This window comes from Notothenia rossii (assembly GCF_949606895.1).
Source record: "Notothenia rossii genome assembly, chromosome: 12".
Taxonomy (NCBI): domain Eukaryota; kingdom Metazoa; phylum Chordata; class Actinopteri; order Perciformes; family Nototheniidae; genus Notothenia; species Notothenia rossii.
The window spans coordinates 18410260-18430763 of record NC_136911.1 but is presented as its reverse complement, the minus strand read 5'-3'; the positions used below and the strand labels follow the sequence as shown (position 1 = coordinate 18430763).

Sequence of the window (20504 nt, the reverse complement as noted above, 5' to 3'; positions counted from 1 at the left end):
GAATAACGTTGGCACAGCAAGTCCAGACTCAAGGCTGAGAGAAATGAAGCCTCTGTGTTGAAGAAATGCCCAAGAGCAAGGCATTGAACCCCCAACCAATGACCTTGTCGTGAAGAGGAATACAAGACAACAACATGTTGTCCTCCGGGAACTTCACTGACGATCAAAGTTATTAATAAAAAATCGCCCTTTTAAGATCAAATAGCATAGTTTGATGAATGGTGCTGTCATGCGGTTTGGTTTCAGATCCCTGTTTTGTTTCATGGTTTGCATTCAGAATAACTGGGCAAGACCAAAGGACGCTGTACCCTCTGTTCTCAGACACCAATCCAAATGTCTCCGTCTATGTTAAACGTCAGCTCTGTGAGATTGATGCGGTTTCAACGATGCCTAAAATTAATTTACATTCTGAAGAAAAAAAAAACACTGGCTCAGCATGGCCGAAGAACATGCGGCCCATTAGAGGATTAGAATGTAAATGCAATCCTCAGCACATTTTCTGGAAATGACCATTCAGAATGAGTAATGAAGGCTATGCCAACGTTATATTACACCTAACTCATATACATGAGCCCAGAGGGAAAGTCCCTGTGGTTTAATTCTCTGGTTTGTGTTGGAAATGGACGCCATTAAACAAACATTTTTCTTTCAGGTATTCCATTGACTGGAAGAGTGACTTGGACAGCTACTTTGACATTGATCCAGTGGAGGGAACGATTTCCACGAACGAACTCCTTGACAGAGAGAGCATCGCCCAGCACAATATCTCTATCGTGGCCACCAAACTTAGTAAGTATGACAACAAGATCGATTGTGATCCATGCAAGTGTCGTTGTCCTTCCCCCTTCACAATCTGTGTGAAGGATTTAACACACTTTTACTCAAGTCAATACTCAATCGCATTTTGCAGGAAAGGTTTATTGGTGACTATAAACCATGATGGCTCTCCCTGGGGGATGTATCTTAAGGACATTGTCTCCTCTAGCACTCTCTCCTCATCTCTGTTTTCATTTTTAACAACAATTTCTTTAATGACGTTGGCATTGAAAGAGAGCCTTTCTTTGCCAGAGTCAACTTTTACTCGCACCGCAGTAAAATGTCAACCTTCTAAAGTTTTACACCGAGCAGATGTGGTGGCGTCGCAGCATGTTGTGAAAGGGTGAACTAATGCGGAGCTGTGGCTTTAAGACATGTCATCAGGCTAATTATGTTTTTATGAAGGAAGTGGAGCACATTTCCGGATAAATAAGCAAATCCATCGTCATCAAGTCATCAAATCTGCTAAGAACCGTCAAAGTCATTATCCCAGAGGCAGGCTGGTGCTCAATCAAAATTACACACGCTGTATATTCATTAGGATAGACTGTGAAATACGGGCTGTAAAACTTGAGTCATTGTCGCCTTGGAAACTGATATTACTCACTTCCCCTCAAGGTCATGGCAGTGACATGCTAATTCTGTTTTCAATGTGTGTGTGTGTCTTTCTTTGTGTGGCTTTTGTGCATAAATGTCAAGGAAAGGGAGGATGAGGTAGACTGAAAGGAAATGGGATGGTGGGAGGAGAGAGTGGGAGGAAGACGGGGGGGGGGGGGGGGGTTTACTGCACAAGGGCGTTACATGTTCAGTTTATCATTGCAGTATCTCTGCACATCTTGCCCTCTCACATGTGTTTCACTCCTTCCTTATTCCCCATTTAGGCTCTGACCCAGGCCTCTGTCCTCTCTCGATCTCCTTCAGAAAGATTAGAACAATATGCACATGGAAACCAGTGTTAATATGTAATGGTTGAGCTGGTGCAGCAGGGATAGAGATAAACCCATCACCCCAGAGTGTTTATCCCAACTAGTGAGTTGAAATCTGTGTTTGACCTTCAATGAGATTTGGCAGAACTTTGTGTTCTGAGTATTGGGTAGCTCCTCTGAGATGAATTCTATTATCATCGTCGGGTTGTAGTTTGTCTGGTTTCAAACCACCAATACAGCAATTCATATTAAAGCAAGATACATTCACATACCAGAGAAATATAGATTGTGTGGGAATATATATTTAATGTATAAAAGCAGCCACAGTTGACCCTGCACAGCATTTTTCAATATTCAAGACCTCTGCATTTGAACCCATTCTGTGACTGCGTGTCCTTGTGACTAATGCTTTTAAACGTTTACCACCCACACTTTTTATTCACCATTGAATTGACACTGGCGAACAATTCTGCACAATAGGAGTTTTTTGGATGAGATTTTCCCTGAATAAAAGGCACCTTTACTCTGCAACGATTAGTGAAACAACCGAGTTGGAGACTTTTCAAAAGCCTGAGAGATTTGTGCGGTCATAGCGAGACACTGCAGTCATGCAGCAAAATGAGAGCAGTCCCCGCTGCTCCCCTGAGACTCAGAACACAGCAGAAGCCAAGCTAAATAATAGCCGGGGTTAAATTAACATTCTGCTTTTTGGCATTTGAGGCCAGTTGTTATTTTTATGAGTCAAATCGAGGGGAATTTCTATTAAATGCAATAATAACCTCGGCGGTAATAAATGAAGACGCACAGATTCCATCAAATTACAGCAACTAAGTGTAGCTCCACACTTAAAATGGGGTTTGTGATGAGAGCTTGCTTACTTATTCTGTCTACAGCTGCACTTTCAAGAGTTTGCTAACCACAAAAATCTCCCTATCTCTGTTTGGCAGCACATTTTATAGATTTGTGGTTGATTGCATGCTTGCTTGGTTGGCTTTTTATTAAAATGAGCTTAATCAAAAAAGTAATACTCAATAAAAAAGCTGCAGAAAGTAGCCAACTTCATGACTGACCAATCAAGCAATACAGAATTCTGTTTCAGTAAAATAGATAAAGCATTTGTTATTGAGCTGAAATGCTGACGCTGGTCACATTTGAATGTAATCACTATACCATTGCTCCATCTAGTGGACTGAAAGATGTATCACTGACTGATGCAGTGACAGTTATGGAGTTGTTGAAATGAGATTAGGGGGAAACGACAAACTTGCGTATCCAGAAGCTCAGGATTTTTATGTTTTTGTACAGATTGCATTGATCTAGCTTTGCAAACGTTGTAGAGGCCAACAAATTCAGGACCTCGATGACAGAAAAGATCAGTATTTTTGCTGGCTGAGCATCAATGTTAGTAGTTCAGTCGAAAAAAGTAGAAAATCCCCAGCTCGGTGTCATTTTCACCTCAGTGGGAAGATTGCTTTTTCCATCAAGGTCAGAGACAGGTTACTAACTGAGCTGGGGCTGCGTCTCCAATCCTGGGGAGACCACTCTACAGATCCCCCCTCCTGCAGTCCTCCAAACCACACACACACACACACACACACACACACACACACACACACACACACACACACACACACACACACACACACACACACACCATGCGCTGCCCTGCACTGGCACTTGCACAAACAAGCGCACACTAAGCCCCCCGCTACAGAGCAAAGCCTATTCCCACACCAAATCCATAAAGTTTACCTTACTTGGGGCTTCGCACAAAAAGAACATTTCCCCCGTTGTGCCCCGGCAGTGAGGAAACATTGTTACAAACAAGCCTGGATTCAAGTTTGTTCCTCTCAAGAGGGCTTTCACACTGTAATTAATTCGGGCTAAAACCTATAAAATAACCTAAGCCAAAAAAAAAGAATCTCTAAAGAGCCATACTCCATATTGTGCTTTATTTGTAGGCAGCACATGGGATGCATTTGCTGTGTATTTTTATTTAATTCTCCTTCACATTTTTAATCAAACGTTGCATAATACATCAGCGTCCAGAGGCATCATCGTGTTCCAGACACATCTGAGGTTTTATAGCAGACACATTTAACCAGAGCGGTTGAAAGTGGGCGAGCACGGCAGATAGGCGGTTTAAAATCTCAACTGGACTTTCTTTAACCACCCCTTTGCAACCGATAAACCTTTTATGCCTTGTCTCGTCCTATGATGGCAATACTTTCAATATCCACACGATGTCAGCACTGTGAACAAATGAATGTGTTTTATTGCTACAGTGTGCAAATCTGTCACGTCTCTGTTGTGTTTCCTCCTGCAGATAGTCCGGTTCTGACCAGTCGAGTGGCCGTCACTGTCCACGTGTTGGACATCAATGAGTTCCCACCTGAACTGGCCAGCCCTTACGAGACGTTTGTCTGTGAAAACTCCAAAGCTGGACAGGTACTTTCACATGTCTTCTGCACACACTATGCTTTTGTGGTTTTTAACACCGCAAGTTGTCTATTGTTAAAACGTGTTGATTATTCTGTATTTGACAACTGTTAATTGGTTTGTCCTCCTATAAAGTTGATGTGGCTGCAAGGTGGTTGTTAAATATCTGAAGGTGTTGCATTGAGGTGTGGATTATAAAAAACACAGAGTAAAAACACTTATGCAGAAATAAACACTGATCATGAGGTTTTTCGGCGAAAACACTTATTGGTATTCTCAGCTAGAATGAGTACACATAATTAGTTCTTGCTTTGATACAGAACAGAAGTTTTATTCCTAGTGTTTTACTCAAGGTCACTTAAATTAAACCTCTTTATTTCAGGGGAATTTTGGAGGCTCTTCAGCACAGTGTGAATGTAAATCCTGAAGTGATTGAGTGGTAGAGTTGGATTCAAAAGAGAGAAGCAATCAAAAAGCACAGCAGTGTTTTTCCTACCGGCAACTTGGAGTACATTTCAGATGATATATTTTGGATGCAGTGGATCATTTGCCTGTGCGCATTGCAAACCACCTGCGCCTGTAATTTAGCCCATTAACCGGCATCTATATGCAGTTAGCGTTCTGAGGGAATAGCTTCTTTGGCAGTCTGTCAAATTGCTGTAGACTCCTCCTCACGTTGAGGACTTTTTGCGACTCCTCAGGCCTGTTGCAATCAAAACAACGGCTGTGCCTCTGCATTTGAAGGCATCACTGTCCTCCCATCATGCACTTGGCTGGAGGTAGAGTCATGTTTGTCAGCCTTAAAAATGTAGTCAAGACACCTAGAAATGTGTTCGAAGCTGATTTGATGTTGAAAAATTGAATTGAAAAATTACTTTTAAGAAATAAATATATAAAGAACTGTTAAAAACGGTTTACAAAGTGCTTTGACAGACAAAATAAAATTCCCCAAACTATTTAAAGTCAAAAGGTAAGGCTACTGCGAGAAAATATTTATAATAATTTAGCAAATATAGAAATAGTAAAAGCTATAAAAAAGACCATATAAGGAACTTATAAAATCAAGGTCACCAAAATAAATCTTCTTAAAAATAAAAAGCAGGAATGGAGACAACCACATCCTCAAATTCAGATCAGCAATGCAACACGTCTGTATTCAAGATGCATCCTCTCCCCTACCTTACTCCCTTGCGTTAATCACCTCCCCCGCTTCCTATTCCCCCTCTTTTCCCTCTCCTCCCTTGCCCTCCGGTGCACAATATACACTTAATGCAGCATTTTTACAGCATGATTCCAGCAGGTGTTGTGCGCAGCTGGTGAATGATAAAGAATTGCAGATCCCCTCGTGTAAAATCCATCACACGTCTCCCCAGAAGATTATCTGCTTGTTTAGGGCTGCCTCACACAGTGCCACTACCCTACCCTGGAATATAATGTGTAACCAGGACAGAGAAGCTGTTTTCATGGCAGTGTGTGGAAAGAGCAGGAAGAGAGTGACCTCAAACTGAGATTTTGCAAATATAAATAAAAAGGGCAGGGCAGAAATACAGCAAACATGTTTCCCTATTTTAAAATGTATTACACTCAAAGTCAACTGGTCAAGTGTGAAATGACAAAAAGCAAGCACAAAGGAAACATAAAAACAAGAATATTGACCTCCACCTATTAGAGATACTTAGGACAGCCAGTGCTATTACAGTGCACATTGCTCACTCTTTAATGCATCTCCTCTCACAGGCTTTTTATAATGCCACATTGAAATGCTAACCCGCTGAATCAGTTTGATATGCTGGAATAATTACATTCACTGCATTTAGCTGGCACTTTTATCTTGCTTACTTTACAACGCAGCGGAGTGCAAAAGCAGAGTAGCCTTAGAGCCATTTAACATATACAATAGCGGTTAGTGCGCTCACAGTTCCACGTATGATCCCAAAGTGGGAGCACTTTGAGAGCAAGAAAAGGAGCATTGCTTACATAATGGATTATGTAATTAGAAAAAACAAAACAAACATAATGGCTTTTATAGGTTTACAACAAATAGAGATGATAAAGTTGAATTCTCCCAACGATAGAATATTAAATTGCAGATTCTTCTTCTCTGGAGCTTGTGATAGACAGTATACCCATATTTATTGAATGGATCGGTTGGCCAATCAACAGATTATTAAACATTGGATTTTTAAATGTAAGAAAAGAGTTGCAAGCTTCTAAAATTGTTGGGTTTTTGAAAATGTTTGGTCAGTAAAGGTATATCTAAAAATTGAAGGAGAGGTGTGACATGCAGCACAGGAAATGAACCATCCATTCTGCAGCGTTTTGGTACGTGCAAGACAGAAGGAAAAAAAAGAATTGACAGTTTTAAAGCAAGGGAAGTAATTGATAGTTTAGATTTATTCATCACCGAGCTAATTTGGTGGCTGAGAAATCAACAGTGTGAAGTGTGCATCTGCTGTGGGGAGAACAACAGAGGCTCATCACACCCGGTGTCAGGTTATCAAACAAAGGAGCGAAGAGAGTGAGAGCACTGTGGTCGGGGGTGATTTGGGGCTCGTGCAGGGGAGTTCCTGGGATGAGGCTTCAGGTCTTCAGCAGGTGAAGCCCGGAGAGCGGGGGGCTTTTTCAGGTCAGTGGGTTTCAGATAAAGCCCTGAGACGTGTGGGGAACAGAAGGAAGTTGAAAGCCGTCAGCAGTCTGCTACAGAGGCGGCTGAGTCAGCGGTCTGTGAGCAGCGGGGTGGAAAAGTTAGGAGTTGTTTGTTGTTTCAGTTATTGCTTTAACTCATTTTCACATAACACATTGACTTTGTTGTGCTGGAGTTGTTATGAAAGGTGTTGAATTGATCGAATTGTTTTCTTGCGGGTTCATTGTTGGACGGCCCCGTGTTCTGAGGAGATGCACTGTAATATAAGTACAATATGAAACAACTGCCTTCTGTCCATGACCCTTGAACAAACTCCACCAGTCCCGAATCAACTTAATCCATCACAATGCGTTGAGTTGATCGAGAAGTCATCAATCAAATACTCAGTGCCTGTATCTAAAACTACAGGGAGAGCAATGTACCGCTTTGTTTCAGCGCTGACAGGGAGTCAGTCCAGGACAGTCCGACACTTCTCTTCAGTGTTGAATAATTGTACACATTTTTCCCAGAAGAATTCAACCTGTGTACGTTTGAGTTTCTATTGAAAAGACATCTGACATCCAGTGCTCAAACAAAACATCAAACTTCTACAACGAGTGTACCGCGTACAGGCAGGACCTTCAACTATTTATCATCATTTTCATGTTTCACAGGTGATTCAGACGTTCAGTGCACAAGACCAGGATCTACGAGCTGCTGGGCAACAGTTCTCCTTCAAATCGCCAAAAGAAGACATGAAGAACAAGAACTTTACCATCCGGGACTTTGGAAGTAAGTGTTGTTGTATTTTGTCAACTCAGTTTGGTGACACTTAGTCACACTTATTTTCCCTGTGTATAAAAATAAAGCACTTAACTGTCACACTAGAGACACAAAATACAATTATGATTGAAAATGTGCATAATAGGCCCCCTTTAACTATAAAGCCGCGTTACGCTCTGCATTGTACAATTAAAAAGGCTGACCCATGAATGATGAAGAAATGGTGCATTCAATCATTAATGGTTTCCTAAAAAAGGAAACATATAGTTATTAGATTACTTTTATTGAAAGAAACAACTGAATACTTCAAACAGCCCAGATAGTGGCCTTGATAAGGATTTAAGTATACAGTTATACTATCACCACTGCAGTGTATAAATCATAACAATTGTCTTTGGCAGCAATTTATACCAATATTGATCTAAATTGCTACCCTCAGGTCCCACCATGCAGTCATTTCGTTTGGAGTGAAGACAATCAACCTGTCAAGATCAATAATTTGCCATCTGAAAAGGTTGTTTGGTCTAAGCTCATATGAGTGGCATGTCTCAAAGCTAAAAATAACTTGACAACCTGACTGCATAAGGGCATACATGGCACTCATATATATGTGAGGCATACATGACAGCTTGCATTGGCGGAGCCCTTTGAAGTCTAACTAGAAAGACAGGTAATGAAAAGTGGGTCATGGCAGGATGAGGCCAAGGAATCGAATGCATTCACCATCCTTTTTGACAAGCCCAGTTCCCGAACCTCTGATCCGGTTTTACCTTTTTGGACACACTCCTGCAGTTTCTCGAGTGCCAGAGGCCGTGTGAGCAACCTCCCAAATACAGAGAGGGATGTGATCGGCAGGGACAGGAAGCACAAAACACTGCGGGCCTCGCGACAGGTGCTTGCGGACACAGAGAGGGAGAGAGAAAGAGAGAGAGAGAGTGCAGACAAAGCCACAGTTCTGCACGACATGCAAGGTGTGCTAAAACGCCTGACCTCCAGTCAAGAAAAAGTGCCAGGCTCCATCAGAGGACCAAACCCGGCTTGACAGGGGGTCAGAAAGTCTCTCTGCAGTAGAACAACCTGAGACATTCCCTCTCCCCTGGTTTACATTGTCAGCCTCCATTTCACTCTCCATCCCCCCACCTCTCCAAGTTTGTGTGTTTTTATTATTTGCTTGATCTTTTATCTCACATTGCTGATCTGCTGTTTCTCTAGAGTGACGCCGCCTGCACACAGAGATAAGAAATAACATCCCATCTGCTTTCACTGTGCAGGTAGACGCTGCTCAGTGTTTCAGGGAATGATGTACGGTTGGCTTGGAAAGAAAGCGCTGTAAAATGGGCGAGAGCTTTGATAACACAACTCTTTGATACGTCGCCGTTTCTCATCACATTCAGGGAGGCACATTTGGAGAGGATTTGATATCAAACATGAAAAGTTATCAGACATTGAAAAGTGTTATCTTGCTCATTCATGGACCTCCAGACTTGCCTGGAGGATTGTGGGATTGATGTGCGGGTATAAAGGGTGAAATATGTTCTTTTGCTTTGGTCAGAACACTTTATAAACTGTATAGATCAGGGAAGAAAGTACTTCTCCAGGCCTCTCCATGCAGATTTAGGAGTTTCTTTTCATCTAAAGCCTTTAAGAAAAATCTGTTTCTTTCATGATTTCTTTCCTTTCTTCTAGACAACACGGCTGGAATTGTGACTAAGCGGGGTGGCTTCAGACGGCGTTTGCAGGAGATCTACCTGCTTCCTGTGGTGATTGACGATAATGGCTACCCTCCTAAGAGCAGCACCGGCACTCTGACCATCCGTGTGTGTGGCTGCGAGTCCGATGGCTCACTGCTAACGTGCAGCGCCGAGGCCATCTTTCTCCCCGTGGGCCTCAGCACAGGAGCGCTGATCGCTATCCTCCTATGTATCATCATCCTGTTAGGTGAGGCCTGCCGTGTTCTGGCTTGTAAACATGCTCCATTGCAGCCCCAGGGAACCAGGGAATTTGTATACGTATTGCCTAGTGTTACACTCAGAACAAGGGAACCGCACACTGGGTATACAACATTCAATGATATGTTTATTTGCACGGTTGGTGAGAGTATGACATTTGTTTGAACTTTTGCTTGTAATTTATGCATTACCTGTCAGCTATTACCTTTTTCCAAAATGCCATTTCCATAATTTATCAAATCATCAAATCTGCGGTTACTCAGAGAACAGTCTTTACACTTTGACAGGTTAAGTAAACATTTTGACCTTTAAAATCAATTTCAGAGCCGTTTTAAGATATTGATTGGCTATAATGTGAAATGTAAAGTAAATTGTATGACACAGCTTAACATGGCACGATCATTTTTTTAAGGCAACTTTACCCTGGGTAAAAAAAGGTATACATCTATTTTATTTTGCAGAAATGTTATTACAATTAATCATCTCAGTAAACTGTGGGTGTTTCTCAATGTTGAGGATGCTTCCTTGTTGGGACATGTCTTCAGAGCCTTAATTTTTCCACCAAAGATTTGAGAAATTGGTCCGTGCGCAAAGCATTGTGGGGATTTTAAGACGGCGGAGGCTACACATGTGCAGCCTCGAAATTTCCCGCAACGAAGTACGCCGGCCTCGGTAGAATTCCAAGTATGCTGGACATTGGAACAGACCTTCGGCGGCACTCGATGACGTAGCATCCTTGAAATAGTGGCTCTGGAGCAGCTTTCCTTGACATTGAGAAACACCCTGTGTGCTTTTCTGACATGAATGTGTTCTGCTCTGCAGCAAATCTGCAGTTTCAGCAAACAGCCTTTTTTTTGATTGACATATTAGGTATGAGTTTTATCTTCCCAATTTGTAGATGTTGATTGATTTTTGATGTCAAATTAAAAAATCTTATTGTAGGAGATTGAGCTTAACACCTGGAATATAATCCTAGTGCAGGATTAGTTTCAATTCTTTACAATTGTTTTATCCAAACATGCCGAGTTGACCCTCAGACTTGTTCTGGCGCCTCTCCAGGAGTGTCCACAGTTAATTATAGAACGCATATGAATTTAGTCATTCAATGAGCTATAAAGATTGTAGGGAGGAGCTCTTGGCTCTATAAACTAAATCCAATCTCTCTGCCCTGTGGCCGCTCCTCAAGCTTCAGCTTTCACATTCCCCACAAGGTCATGGTTGTAAAACTCCTCCTTAATTCCCTGCTATTAATGTCCTAACTCATCTACATAGCAGGGAGGAAGTAAATGTAGGTTTATGGGATCATTCTCTGAATTATGAATATGGGATGGTTGGTTGTTAAGGAAGTTCCTAGTTTACAATGGAAGTCATGACCTTTAAATTGAGCTGTATTTACTTTTCTTTATCTCTGTGTGGCATAATCATTTCAGTTTTTTTAAATATGTGAGCAACATGTCACTGCTATAAATGTCAAATATTTTGAGTGGAGTAAAAAGTACAACATGTCCCTATCAGCTGAAGTGGACCAGAATTAGTAAGTAGAAGAACATATCATATTCAAGTCCAATACTTGAGTAAATGTACTTAATTTCTATCCATCGCTGCATGTGGTGGAGTAGCTGTGTGCTGCAGAGCTGTTGGTGTGTTCCCTTCATCTGAGGGGAACGTCTTCAAAGCTCCAAGTCAACTCGCCCCAGAGGCTGAGACTGACGCCAAACTGTCATGCTGTCCCTGGGAAGGAAAGTGGCGGAGAAAATCAGAACTCACACTGAGAACATTTTCATAGAGCCACTTAGTTCCTGTGCAGGATTTGTCAGGATGACCCAGTTGTCCTGTGAGGAGGAATGATGAGGTAAATTAAAGAGACCTGCACACAGGCTTTCATCTGCATTGCTGTTTCTTTCAAACTGATGTGGATTGGCTGCACCCAGTGACAGGCTGTGTTCAACCAGTGAGTCCTTCTATACTGTAGCTGGCTGTTGTCGAAGTCTACATAGGGGCCACTGGGGGGAGCTGGCACACTATATACAGGCAGATCAAAATCACATGGGAGTGAAGGGAGGCAGAGAGAAAGTGATATACAGCCAGGATGAAAGGAAGAGACCTACTTAAGTCTATTTTTCAGTCTGAATGTGTTTATTGGACTCTTTTGCTTTGAATAATTCCATCTATCCTGGCCATTGCTCTCCTGCCTGGATGCAACTCTATATCGAAAGGAAAAGAAAAACACATATTTTACTGCAGATTTCTCAGAGGACACCAGGAGAGGGGCATCGAGGGAGACAGATTGCATTGACAGAAGTGAGAGAAGGGAATGTATTGTAACATAATGTGTTGAGAATCACACTGCTGCACTTCAGTGTTGAAACTGTGCAGATCCTCGAGCTACATATGAAGGCTTGTGAGCAAAGCTGTGTGCTTTGGCTCTATCCAACAGTGCTCACAGTTGTTGTGCTACCTATAAGTGTGTAATGTGGCCGGCACACATTATTTGCTTTGAGCCACAAAAGCAATTCAATTCCCAGAAGGTATTGATGTGCGGGTCAAACTGTGAAAATAGTGCATTAGATGTCTAGGTTTTTCATAACCATGGTTTCAATGGGATTTCATTGTCTACCTCTTTGTAAAGCCGGACTTCACTTTATAAATATAATATAATTGGGAGGGATGAAACCCCCTCTTTAATGGTCACACATGCAGAGCACACACAGTGAAATGTGTTCTCTGCTTTTAACCCATCCTAGTACCAGGAGTCTAGTACTAGGAGCAGTGGGCAGCTATTGTGCAGCGCCCGGGGAGCAATGGGAGTGAGGGTGTAGGGTGCCTTGCTCATGGGCACCACGGCAGGGCAGAAGGTGAACTGGGACCTCTCCAAGTAGCAGTCCACACTCCATATTTTAGATCTGGTCGGGGACTTGAACCGGCGACCCTACAGCTCCCAGTCCAAGCCCCTACTGACTGAGTCACTGCCAGAATTAAACCCTGCTGAAACATGGGCTGCAATTAAAGCACACAAAGCAAAATACAGATGGCAGCATCTTTGTGTGCCTTGGAGTCAACAATAGCATTCTGCATAAAAATGCAAACATGCTGATTTTATGTTCACCATCTTGGTTTAGCTTGTAAGCATGCTAATTATTGCTAATTAACACTTAACACAAAGTACGGCTGTGGCTGATTTTTATAGCCTTCCAGAGATTGGGAAATAAACCAAAGTTTTTGTAAAAATAACATTAAAACCTGCTGGTTGTGGGATCACCAAAGTCATCGGAATGCATGCTTTGGGGCACATGAATATGTAAGAAATCTGATGGCAATACATCAAAAATGTGTGTTGTTTACTGTAAACTAAAAGTACTCATGACAAGATGGCGCCTTGTGACGGTTCACAAAAGTAATCATGGTTCATCCCCTGGGGACCTAAAATATCTGCACAAAATGTTCATGGCAATCCATTCCAAAGTGGTTAATATATTTGAGTCCTGAACTATCATCAACCAAAACCTTGACATAACCTTGACACTTTTTCCCTTGTGCTTAGTAGATTAGTTGTGTGAACAAGTCTAAATATAATTTTTCTCAATTCTTTCTTTCCCCCAGTAATCGTGGTCCTCTACGTTGGCTTGAGACGGCAGAAGAAGAAAGAAACCCTCATGTCATCCAAAGAGGACATCCGGGATAATGTGATCCACTATGACGATGAAGGAGGTGGAGAAGAGGACACGCACGCCTTTGACATGGGGACGCTTCGCAATCCCAAGGTTGTCAAAGAGAACCTGTTCCGCAGGGACGTCAAACCTGAGATGAAGAGAGGTCCGAGGGCACCTGTCTCTCAGGACAGCGCTGACATCCGGCATTTCATTAACCAGCGTCTGAAGGAGCACGATGTGGACAACTCGGCGCCGCCCTACGACTCCCTGGCCACGTACGCTTACGAGGGCGATGGCTCCGTGGCTGAGTCGCTCAGCTCCATCGAGTCCATCGTCATAGACCCTGGGGAGGACTATGATTACCTCAATGACTGGGGGCCCCGCTTTAAGACACTAGCAGGGATATTCGGGGAGCAGTCAGAGACTCAGTCGAACTCAACCACCACGGAGAACACACATTGATGTTATTCACAGACTCGAAAAGGAAATATGTAACAAAGTTTGGTTTACGACACACAATAGTTTACCATTGTTTTCCTCACATGTTATTTGTTTCCATCTTATTCCAGCTCTCTGTTATCTTTTTGATTTGGTACTTTACCCTGCTCAGTCCCACAATTGTAAAAAAATAAATGAGGGAACATACGCTAACATGATTAGATGAGCCAAGCAGCCATTCAATTATCTTTCAATTGAATGTTCCTGTCTTACATTTTGTTTCCTATTTGGGGAATACGCATACACACGGAAATGTTTTCATTTCCTAGAACATCCTTAAAAAGTGCCTCAATATAATTGTTCTTTCACTTGCTATCTCATGCCACACATCCAGTGTTGTTCTTTATATCCCCATGGCTGATTCTGTCACCTTTAGCTCTGTCTACCGAGAGCAATGCAACATCTGTGAGGACATACATTGGCCCGAAGAAGGCCAAAGATGTTTTGAATGTTATTTATTGTTCTATTTATTTATTGGCTGATTGAGTTTGATTATTTTGTTGTGTATTTATCTATTTATCTCAGTCATCAATCTGTATTTTTTTATTTTTGGAGGAATTTTGTAATTAAAAAAAGGCCCACATGCAAATGTATGTTTCTGTTAGGTGGGTGATGTGAATAGACTTGTACTAGAGTTGTAAAAACATTTATTAGGGCTAAATAATGCAGTTCAGTCATGTAATAAACACAGTTTTTCTTAAATAAACCACACTTGGACAAACTTCCTTTAAGTGTGTTTGGCTTGCATTATGTATGGTCTATTAATATTTAGAGTTCATCCATCACTTAAATGTCTAATTAAAACAATACGGCACTGTTCATGATGAGGGTCTCTGCGACTAATGTGAAAGGGCCATAGCACTTTACAGCAGATAAGTACATTAAGTGGAATGTAATATTATTTCTGGAAATGATGAGCGCCTTTATGGGCAGTAAAGTATCTCAGTGCCTGCAGTTCATATTCTCCTTTAAATTGCAATGCATGTAAAGAAATTACAAATGTTTAATGCAAACTTGGACCAGAATCCCTCCAACAAGAAATGGAGAAATTACTTTTCAGTTGATTGGTTTACTTCAGACCGATCAACAAATAAATACTTTTAAAAGTGAGTCTAGCTGGAATTGACTAAACATGTATATGCTTAGAAAAAGGCAATCAAGTTGCAAGTAAAAACGTCAGTCACAGCAGGGCTTCAGTCAAATTTAAAAAAAGCTTTACTTCTCCAGCCATTGAACGAAGTGGCTCAGACTATTTCTCGCCATGGTCTGGTGACGACGTAATGAAAGGTCTGGATGAAAGCCAAAGCAGTCAGTGATATATAATGCAGAGCCCCTGCCATTGGAGGTGAAATGATTCCCCTTTTGGTCTCTCTCTATCACATCCAGTAGGTATGCCCCAAATCTGAGCTTCATTAATTGTAAGTGCTTGAATTGACATGAAGTCTTCTATAACCCTTGCAGGCAGCATGAATTGCAACAATAGGGATGTGACTCAACTTATACGCCCGTGGCCATACAACCCTCACGAGTTATGGTTGTTAGTTACTTAAACCAACAATTAATTCACATTCCAAAAGAGAAAACAGCGAGTTGGGTGATCCATAAGATATCTATGTTAAGCTCTGAACAAGCAACTGGGTTGAACACACAATTTAAACATTGAAAAAGGAGATAAGAGTCGAGTGAATTCAAGGGCTTTATTGCGAGGAAGAGGACTGGGAATTGTGGCCGTGTTCGGGGGAAGGCGCAGACGGGGAAATCCAGTGAATGGAGCAGAGGGGATCCAGGAAGCCGGGGGCCAGGGATTTCAACTTGAAGCGGGAGCCAAAGGGAAAATCTAATGACCAAAAAAAACCAAGTGAGAAGGCCAGGATGAGGGGAATGGAGAGGGACAGAGGACCAAGGGAGACAAGACACACTTGGAAACACTCAATCAAGACCCAGGTTTTTATACAGGTGCAGGTGAGTGGTGGCAAACCGTGAGATGAGCAGCAGCGGAAGAGGTGTAGAGGCGGGAATCCAAAAGCAGGTCAGCCACGCCCAGCCAGGGAGTTTTAGGTGTGAGGATTTTGAGTTCTTGTCAATTTCAAAGCATTACACGCCTATAATAGCTTTGGAGTTTTAGCCATGATACTGACTTATGTTGTGAAATATCTCAACATCTATAATATCAATTGGGAACATATTTGATAGACATTTTAATTATGCCCAGACAATATATCCAAATGACTTTGGGTTACCATGAGGTTGGCATTTGTGGTTTTGAGTCTCATGTCTCCTCCCTCATGATGAATTGAAATTACTTGAGTGATTCCCTTACTTTTAATTATACATCTTTTTAATACTTTCTGACCAAAATATTGCCATACCAGCCATACTTAGCTGTAATTTGATATTTGATTAGACATATAAGCATGCTCAACATGAACATAGTACACAATTATACCTGCTTGTGATACTATGAGCACATTAGCATTACCAAAGCTAGCTCAAATCACCAATGTTTACTTTATCAAAAAGCAGCTAGCTAGGCAGTAGACTTTTACTGTTTTACTAACTGTTGTACAGACAAAGAAAAGCCATTACAAGGCAACAGCACTCTGGACTTCATTAATGTTGTCCTATTTGTCAATATAAATAACGGGGAATCAATTCATCCTGGTGACATCTGTTTGGTGATTGTTAAATCAGCTGCTGTTCGGACACTATGACTCATCATGTCAAGTAGTAGGCAGCGAAGACGGAGCAAACAGAGACATCAGCACTAAGGGGGGGCTGGGGTGCTGGGTGTGGGACGAGGCTGCCATCCCATGCATAAACATGAGAGAAATGGCGCAATCAACACAAAAGCTCATGGGAGAGCTACTATTACCAGAAGCCAAAGCCAAAAGAAGTGATGGCATTGATACTGTTTGTGTTGGACAGCATTCAACCCTCTGTGCCCTAGTGAACAACACTGTCCAGTCTAATTGTTTAGTTTTCTCTCCAGCCTTTCTACTGCCAATACTCTACCATGGGTGTGATTGACTCCATAAAATCAAAATGTCCTCTTCCTTGTGAGTCATTTATCAATAATTGCACACAAACAGCACAACTGTATTTGCCATAACAAAGATGTGGCAAACATTTCATTTTTGCGACATCACAATCACAAGGCTTTCAAATGATGGCTGCATTGTTTAGTTTTGAACAAAAGTGTTTTACACAATTTGATTTCTGACTCACACAAGTCTGTGCAAGCGTAGCTGTCAGGATTCAACAAAGACGAGTTGTCACAGCCTCTTTTGAATGAACCATTCCATTGTTGTAGACAGAGAACAGTTTGCTCAGACTGTTAGAAGTGAATAAAAAAACCACTCTAAATGAGTCTTAAATGTATCATCATGAACCCCTGTTCTGCACACTTCTATTGTTCCTTAAAGTAGTTCTGATGCATATGGTTGCTTTAATTAATACCACTCACTTTGTATTCATATTCTGCATCTAAGGAGAGTGTTTTTTGCATATGGAAATAAAGCTGTCACCACTGCTGCTGAGTGCTCTCTAAGCTGACAGCTTTGCTTTACAGGAATGTGCTGATCTTGGTGTGCATATATTTGTGGCCAGTAACCTTTGTTAACCCTGTTCATTATGCGGCATCAGCGGTAACTAACCTTGAGGCTGTAGCATGTAAGTAAACACAGCAGTCATTATCGCACCTTAGGAACACGTTTATTGAGTGTCAAGCAATAATTAAGACTCAAATTGATGGAGAGACAAAAACTAGCGCTTGCATGGGCAATTTACACACGTTGAGGGTTTATTACGTGCACCTACAGTAGATGGTGTAAATGTAAAGCAATTTAAAATTAAGTAATGAGATGTTATGCTCAGTTTATTTTTATCAGAAGTATTGATACAGGACAGAGTTGATTTATAGTGTTGATTCATGTCAGTTGGTGTTTACGTGTACTGCATTGTATCGGTGTCAAACCCAGTTTAAGTGCGATGGGGTTTTGCCTGAATGTGCACCACTGATGCCACAATACAGTCTAGTGTGGGATGTTCTGCTCATCTACTGGAAAATCACTCAGGAAGTCAGAGCTACCGAGCACAGCCCTATCTGAGCTGTTACACTGGAGACAAAGTTGAAAAGAACAAGGTGAAACAGGCAGGCAGTGAATCAAAGCATTGTATTTTTTTCCTTTGAAGGTATTACAGAAACATTAAGCTGCCAAGTAACATTTTAAACCCGTCCGCACATTTCTGAAGCATGTAAGAAAAATTCTAAAATCCTTCGTCTTTATTTTTCAACTTTTAACAGCACTTTGATCCTTGATATATAAAATGAGATCACTGTATTTTTGTACTTCGAGAATGGCAGAACTGGAACAATAAAAACGCCCATTTTCAAACTTTAGACCAACTCTGAGCACTTGAACACTGGACGTATTCATTTGAAAAAATGTATTAAAAAAAATATCCATTACATTTCAGTAAGAAGTATAGCTCAAAATGTCCTTAAAATTAATTTGTTAGCCTCAGGAGCACATTGTACAAAGTATGGCTATTGGTGTTGTACTCAACAAAAACAAAATAAACTGCAGGAGGTTAAAGTTTTATGCAACATGAAATCGAAAAATGTACCTCTTGCTCCACTTTACAAGCAATTCTCTCATCGTTTCACTCGTGCTTGACTTAGTAAAACACTGTTATTAAATGTATGACAGCAGAATGGTTAACTCAGAATCAAAGAGCAGAAGGTTTACTTAAGCCCTCCTCAAATGTCCAGAGTAATAAGGATATGACATGTTACTGTTAAGTGTTTGAAAGGGTGCCACTATATGTCACTCCGGATAGATTCATTTAAACAAACGACTAATAGCAAAAGGTAATTGATGCCAATTTGCATGATATTCATTTGACTTCTATTGGAATCAAAAGGTTCATGTCACATTAGTAAAAAGGGAAATCTGAGTTCCATCAGGTCTGAAAAATGAATCAAATTTGGGAGTGGCTTAAAAGTGCCTAATACTCTCCCTAATACCCAACAGTGAATGCAAGTCAGAGTGTATAGAAGTCTATGAGGAAGTTGACCACTTCTGATTTGATCACATTAAACATTTTATTGGTAAGTGTATTGTCTCAATCGTTAGTTTCAGATCTTCTTCAATACACATGAACTTTATTGTGTGAATTACGCTCCTATTAATTAACAGTAAAATAAACTTGTGTGCTAAATAACATGAAGGCAGCAGACCAAGAATACAGAAAAAGACAAGTCACAATGGTTTTCTAGCGTCGACAACATTACTTTGATGGTTTGTCTGAACCACCAAACGTACCCATAACATCAGGAATCCCTGAGTAGTCATCTCTTTTAGACACCATTGTTTTTACCAGTTCATTAACTAAGGAGAAAAAGCGCTTCCTTGTTCACCGCTGACTGAGTTAAGGGCCATGTGCTTAAACATGTAGAACACACATGTCTTAAACTCATTCCTTTTACCCATCCAATCGCCTGCCTGTGTGCTTTACTAACACTTACGGACACAGACCATTTCCTTGGCAGTCCCAAAGGGGTGTGTGAGTGCTATTTTTAGATCCAATTCACATGTTTGTAGACTGTATTTCATCTGCCTGGCGAGCTACATGCTATTGGAAAGGCAAATAAGGAATTAACAACTGGTGTGTCTTAACTAAAAGGGATATTGGTGATGCTTCCTTTTAGAGTCTTATTTCAGTTTTTAACAATTTATAATATACTTTTTCTTTTGCCAGAGGGTTGCCTCTTTAATACCCTGAAATATAGGATTAAGTTAAGGATGTTTAGCTTGCTTCAGGGAGTTTATCCAAAAGTGTTAGACCAGTCTGTTCTGTACTATTACAACTGATGGTTCACCAAAGAGCCAAATAAGGATGATTAACGATCTATTCCCGAGGTCTTCTCCAACTGCAGTCGTGCTTCTGGTACTTTAGTAGAAATCATTAGAACAAAATACAGCAAACAGACCCAAAATGCGAGGACTCGTGGCCAGGAACATGATGATTCTTTCCAGTAGGCAGCACTCGCTTATGTTAGAAAAAAAGAACCAAGGGCAAAGCACAGTTTTGACTGTTGTGAGCACCAGTTTGCTTTAATATCTGTCGGGGCTTTGTGTGTGGATTCACCTTGTTACCGTGACACCCAATTTGGATCTGCTGAGAGTGAGAGCTTTGAGAGTATTGAATTTAGCAGAGCATCCTTGCCTGAAGCATTTTTCTATGCACTACTGGTACAGTAAATGAGAAAGTGTGGAGGATCCTGATTCCAGCGGAAAAGATTTGACTACAGATCTGTGAAATTAAACAAATTACTGATTAACACCAGGAAGTTCTCAGAGAGTGCATTCTTTGCCAAAGCTGCATTATTAACCGATTCAGTTTTTTATTATAAGGACAAATGTTCTCCTGCTGATTGCTATTGACAGCTCTAAACAAAAAGTTATTTGACTCAAGGTTAGGATCAGTTTCGTGCCACCAAATCATAAACACAGTAAAGTCAAAGTTTAATTTCCTTTTCTTGTACTGTTTTGCAAAAGTAAGTTATAACATTTTCGAAAGCAACGCCAAAGGACGATCTTCTGTAATAGTCAGGAGGGTAAAAAGCGTGTTTGTGTCGTTTTGAAGTGCCATATACAGTATTTCTCTCTTTATGGCAAATATGTAAAAATAAAATATATTTTGCAAAATCATTATTGTTAAAGATCTGCCTTACAATTTGGCAGTAAACATGTAATACAATACTTCCCACAGTACCCAGAGAGAGACATTATGAACCCTTTCATGCATAGAGGTCACT

The 20504-nt window shown here is 41.1% G+C and overlaps 1 protein-coding gene across 1 annotated transcript in view; it reads left to right on the top strand.

Moving 5' to 3' along the window:
• The window catches only part of LOC307026121 (cadherin-12-like), a 91662-nt gene extending 77283 nt beyond the window's left edge, over nucleotides 1–14379 (top strand). The window contains exons 8-12 of the mRNA XM_079661266.1: nucleotides 653–789; nucleotides 4069–4190; nucleotides 7479–7596; nucleotides 9274–9525; nucleotides 13137–14379. Of these exons, the coding sequence (XP_079517392.1) occupies nucleotides 653–789; nucleotides 4069–4190; nucleotides 7479–7596; nucleotides 9274–9525; nucleotides 13137–13648 (1141 nt within the window). The 3' untranslated portion in view covers nucleotides 13649–14379. The remainder of the gene's footprint in view (nucleotides 1–652; nucleotides 790–4068; nucleotides 4191–7478; nucleotides 7597–9273; nucleotides 9526–13136) is intronic.
• Nucleotides 14380–20504: the final 6125 nt, after the last annotated feature.